Source organism: Littorina saxatilis, linkage group LG9, assembly GCF_037325665.1.
Source record: "Littorina saxatilis isolate snail1 linkage group LG9, US_GU_Lsax_2.0, whole genome shotgun sequence".
In the NCBI taxonomy this organism is placed as follows: domain Eukaryota; kingdom Metazoa; phylum Mollusca; class Gastropoda; order Littorinimorpha; family Littorinidae; genus Littorina; species Littorina saxatilis.
In genome coordinates this window covers 22803874-22809424 of record NC_090253.1, presented here as the reverse complement: position 1 = coordinate 22809424, position 5551 = coordinate 22803874, and the positions used below count along the sequence as shown (strand labels likewise).

At 44.8% G+C, this 5551-nt stretch overlaps 1 protein-coding gene across 1 annotated transcript; it reads left to right on the top strand.

Moving 5' to 3' along the window:
• Positions 1-726: 726 nt before the first annotated feature.
• LOC138975621 (prokineticin Bv8-like) lies at positions 727-4184 on the top strand. Its single transcript, XM_070348352.1, has 4 exons — positions 727-847; positions 2530-2698; positions 3465-3584; positions 4068-4184. The coding sequence occupies exons 1-4, from the start codon at positions 812-814 to the stop codon at positions 4079-4081; spliced, it is 339 nt and encodes a 112-aa protein (XP_070204453.1). The 5' UTR covers positions 727-811; the 3' UTR covers positions 4082-4184.
• The last annotated feature ends 1367 nt before the right edge of the window (positions 4185-5551 follow it).

Sequence of the window (5551 nt, the reverse complement as noted above, 5' to 3'; positions counted from 1 at the left end):
ACTACCTGTGTCTGCCTTTTTGTTGAATTGTTGACGGCTCTCTCTCTCTCTCTTTCTCTCTCTCCACCCTCTCTCTCTCTCTCTCTCTCTCTCTCTCTCTCTCTCTCTCTCTCTCTCTCTCTCTCTCTCTCTCTCTCTCTCTCTCTCTCTCTCTCTCTCTCTCTCTCTCATAAGAGAAATAGCACAAAATCATATTTTTTTGCACTGAAGGGGATACATCAGATCCTAACTTTACAACATTCAAATCAAAGCACACACACACAGAGATGCACACACACACACATACACATACACATACACACACAAACACACAGTAAAATGCTATAAATTTGAGGGAAAAATCTTCAATTGACAAAATGCTATAAAAAACATATTTTAAGCCTAAAAGTACAAGCCCAAAATGTGAGCATAGGTGTCTCTGTCTGTGTGTGACCGGCAATCCTAAATTCTTATCTTTAGAACAAGGAGTGTCGGGCACTATCTTGCCCTGAAAGATACAGTGGAACCCTCCTATTAAGGCCCCGCAATTTAAGACTTTGTTCTTTTTAAGACCCTGTTTTCTCAGACTTTCTGTTCATAACCTCTGTAAATTCACTCCTATTTCAAGACTCCCCTTTTTTTAAGACCTGATTTTGTCAGATTTCTTGAGATCGTAAAAGGGGGGCTCCAATGTAGTTGAAATGGGTAAAGAGGTGTATATATATATATATAGGGCTGTTCAATGTGAGTGTGTGTACGTGCGTGCGTGAATTTGTGGCAGACCCCATTATCAGAAGACACATTTGACACAACATTGCTCTAGTTCAGCAGCATGAAGACGTTCGTTTGTATTGTCTTGTTGGCTCTAGTAAGTGTCCAGTTTTTCTCTTATTTACACTCACTCTCTCTCTCTCTCTCTCTCTCTCTCTCTCTCTCTCTCTTTCTCTCTCTCTCTCTCTCTCTCTCTCTCTCTCTCTCTCTCTCTCCTCTCCTCTCTCTCTCCCCCTCTATATCTCTTTCTCTCTCTCTGTCTCCCTCTCTCTGTTCCCCCCTCTCTCTCTCTCTCCCTCTTTCTATCTCCCCCATCTCTATCTCTTTCACTCTCTCTCTCTCTCTCTCTCTTTCTCTCTCTCTCCCTCTCCATTCCTCTCCTCTCTCCCACTCCCCCCTCTCTCTCTCTCTTTCTCTCTCTCTCTCTCTCTCTCTCTCTCTCTCTCCCCCTCTATATCTCTTTCTGTCTCTCTCTCTCCATCTCTCTGTTCCCCCCTCTCTCTCTCCCTCTCTCTATCTCCCCCATCTCTATCTCTTTCACTCTCTCTCTCTCTTTCTCTCTCTCTCCCTCTCCATTCCTCTCCTCTCTCCCACTCCCCCCTCTCTCTCTCTCTTTCTCTCTCTCTCTCTCTCTCTCTCTCTCTCTCCCCCTCTATATCTCTTTCTGTCTCTCTCTCTCCATCTCTCTGTTCCCCCCTCTCTCTCTCCCTCTCTCTATCTCCCCCATCTCTATCTCTTTCACTCTCTCTCTCTCTTTCTCTCTCTCTCCCTCTCCATTCCTCTCCTCTCTCTCACTCCCCCCTCTCTCTCTCTCTCTTTCTCTCTCTCTCTCTCTCTCACTCCCCCCCCCCCCCTCTCCCTCTCCCTCTCCATTCCTCTCCTCTCTCTCACTCCCCCCCTCTCTCTCTCTTTCTTTCAGATGTCCTTAAAGGACATGCATGTTTGACTGGTTCTGCAGAAAACACAAGGCGTCCTCTTCTATGAGGTGTCCTCAAATGAAAAGATGGAGCCCATTCAATGCAACTGTCCTCCATTGACCAGTATAGCCTACTTGACTCTCTAAAACATGCTCCTGAAATAAAACCTTTTTCAGAAATTGTGCCGTTTGGGGCAAAATAACACCCAAACATAATAAGAAATGGATTCAAAGTAAGATTGTGTATAAGTTTTTTTTTTAAATGTCCAAATAAGAACATGTATTACACGTGGTATTAGGTCTTGGTAAGATAAGTCAAGTTTAGATACCAGTGGTGGGTAAGATCGAAGTGCCCCCTATCTGGAGGTGTACTCTCGTGCAAAGTGCCCCTATCTGGAGGTGTACTCTCGTGCAAAGTGCCCCCTATCTGGAGGTGTACTCTCGTGCAAAGTGCCCCTACTACCTAGCAGGTGTTTGTTTATGACAGGTATGCTTTAGTGAAGTTTCAGACTCGCGGAAGACAACGAGTCTCCTATATTGGAAATGTGATCTCCTTCTTCGTCTGAGCTCGAAGATTGCAGCTCCCACGTGCACTCGTAGACTTGAGTAGGCTCGTACTGCGTGTATGGCTGTGTTTGTCCACCCACAAATAATAGGCAGTCGGACGGAGGACGAAGTGTCCACTCATTTAAAAGACCGCACATAACATGTGAGCCTGTTTCGTTCAAAATTAAACAGATGTCTTTGTCCTGTTCCCCTGTTTTTGTTTTTGTTTTCGTTTTTCATTTTGTTGTCACTGTTGTTGTTTTGTTTTTGTTGTTGTTGCCGTTAATTGTGTGTCGTTCATCACTTCTCTTGATCAGGTGTGCTACAGCGCTGCCCAGCTGGTAGCGACCAAAGGTCAGCAGTGCAGTACGTCTGCGGACTGTGGAACTGGACAGTGCTGCCTGTCTCACACGCGCCCTCGCGGCAAGAGAGCGATCTACGGCTATGGAGTGGGAAGCTGTCACCCTATGGGACACATCGCAGATGGTGTGTGTTTGGGGGGGGGGCGGGTTGGACGGGGGTATGGAGGGATGGGAGATAGGGGGAGGAGGAATGGCTGTATATGTAGGCCGAAGGAGTGAGGTGAAGGAGGGAGAGTGGAAGGATTAGATTGTATATGTGTGTGTGTGTGTGTGTGTGTGTGTGTGTGTGTGTGTGTTTATGTGTGTGTGTGTGTGCTTGCATGCGTGCGTGTGTCTGTCTGTGTCTGTTTGTTTATTCTCTGTATCCGTGTATGTGTATCAGTGTCGATCTGTCTGTCTGCCAGTGTGTCTGTGTATGTGTATGTCGATCTGTCTGTCTGCCTGTGTCTGTGTATGTGTATGTCGATCTGTCTGTCTGCCTGTGTCTGTGTATGTGGTAGTGTAGTCTTTGTCCGAAGAGAGCAAGGGCAAGAAGAATGTACACCTGTATCTCAGCAGTGCCCTTTTAACATGTATTGTATAAAGTAGCCTATATATAGTTTAGAGAGAGATGTATGATATGCGTGCACTTGTTGCAGGTGCTGGAATCAACTTGCTAACTGTCAGCCGTTTCGCCTCAAAGAAAATCTGAATTTTGTTGTTGCTATCACTATGCATTATCATTGACTAAACACCTCTGAGAGACAAGTTCGGAATTTTTTTGTTTTTGTTGTTGCCTGAATTCATTTTGTAAATGTATGCAAATCAGTAGCCTTTTAAGAAATTAATCCATAAAAAAAATCCACACTGTGCACATATTTCACCCAAACTGTTTGTATTTGTCTTTACAGCGTGCTTCATGAACTACAACCAATATGACGCCTCTCGCATGTATTACGTCAACTGTCCCTGCGACTCTGGACTGACATGTATCGCAAATGGTGACAGAGATATGCCACTGGGAGAAATTGGTAAGCCATATGCTGGGTCAGTAATATCAGACTCCTGTAAATGTTTAAAAAAAACCACACATGCATGCACGCACACGCACACGCATACACACACACACACACACAAGCACGCACACACACTGACACACACACCCGGCCAAGTAGGCACGCGCATACACACACACGGCACACACACAAACACACACGCACCCAAGCCACGCACCTGAGCACATGTGACACACAGTGACGTATGGCCACGCGCGGGCACGCACGGCCCACGCACGCACTGCACACACACAACTGCCGTACACAACACAGAACGACCCAAGATTTGGCAAATACTGAAAAATGTTAAAAATACACATTTTTGTGTGCTCTATTGTAAACAGCAGACGCGTAGTGACACCATCTGTACGTGTTGAAAGGATGTGTCCTCGGGTGTTTTTTTTTTTTTTTAAATATTCATGCTTCAAACATGCTCAAACTTGATATTTTTTGTTTCAGGGAATTGTTCCTAGTTATCACCGCAAATGCAGACTTGTCACAGAGGCTTAAACTATTAGAAAAGGAAGTCAGATCGACAAAAAGTCATTAAAACGTATTAGTGATGACGCTGCCAAACGTGTGTTTGTTTCTTTGCTTGTTTGTTCGTTCGCCCGTCCCCCCCCCCCCCTCCTCTCTCTCTCTCTCTCCGTCACTGTCTCTCAGTCTCTGTCTGAATTCACTGAGTGTGTGTGTGTATGTGTGTCAGTGTGTGTCAGCCACGGTGTGTGTGTGTGTGTGTGTGTGTGTGTGTGTGTGTGTGATAAGGTAATCACAGCCACTGAAGCGTCTCTCCAAATGTGGCGAACCATATCAGGCCAGGCCCTGGTCTCGCCTGTCAGATATAATCTTGCCCTGGAAGAGTAATCACCCAATTTAGCCGCAGGCACTGCGATGTTCCAGCATAGAAGCGCTGTACAGGGCTTTGCTGAGGCCTTTTCGTTGTAATCTTAAAAGTGTACACTGTACAGTTTTATAACGATGAGCGAGTCAACACGGCCACTGTCTTTGCTTGTTGCAGAGAAACTGAGCACAAGATGTAACCAGTTTCTCCACGACAATTTAACTGTACATTTTTGATTTGTTGATGATTCCATTATTCTTGTTATTTTACTTTGAGACGATGATAAACTTGACACACCGCCGAAGCTCATTATAAAAGACCATCACAAGACAAGCGACAGACGAGATGCACTGAGAACTTTTGTTTGTTTATATTTCTTTTAAACTTAGTAAGTGATCTCCAAATTATGCTTTCTCTGTAAGTTTAATTTTGTGGGAAGCATTCTCCATTTCTCGTGTCTGGCGCTGAGAGTTTGTTTACATCCGCTTGCGGCATTCAACTACCTTGACCTTCCCTTTGGGACATTTCTAAAACGTTATGACGCACGTATTTTCCATCGGCCCTGTACTGATTTTCTGAAAGTAAAGTTCTTACTTTAAACTTTTAATGCCAACAATGTTACGCACACGACCACTTTAGCAGCTTTCAAGCTGATGTGGAAACAAATTATTTTTGTAATCTCTAGCCGACCCATCACTATAGCCTGGGTTCACTTCCGGAAAAGTACATCACATAACATATTAACATATTTTCGACTGTTTAATTTTAATTTTGTCTCCCAACACTCTCCTCTTTAATATGAGCGTATAATTAATTCAATGTTGAACTTTAATATTACTCTAAACCGAGTTCTCGTTCCAACGGAGTTTGTTGTCATGGAGAAATAAACAAGCAGCCATGCATCGTCTGCTAGTGCGGCCCAGCCCGTCGCAGGCAGGCCTTGATAGAAGAAGCAAAATGTTCCCCAACTAACAGTGGCCGCTGGGGGCAATTAATCTTGGCTTATCTGACAACTCGCTGATTTCATGTGGGGAGCAGGATAACCGCGTTTACTTGACGCAGGACTACCTTGCTGAGTGTCACGGTGAGTGTGTGTGTGTGT

What these genes read in the sequence shown, in the direction of transcription:
- LOC138975621 (XM_070348352.1), top strand. Translation starts at nt 812, where the DNA reads ATGAAGACGTTCGTTTGTATTGTCTTGTTGGCTCTA. An exon ending in GTATTGTCTTGTTGGCTCTA is followed by an intron (nt 848 to 2,529) that starts GTAAGTGTCCAG and finishes TCTCTTGATCAG; the next exon opens with GTGTGCTACAGCGCTGCCCA. An exon ending in TATGGGACACATCGCAGATG is followed by an intron (nt 2,699 to 3,464) that starts GTGTGTGTTTGG and finishes TTGTCTTTACAG; the next exon opens with CGTGCTTCATGAACTACAAC.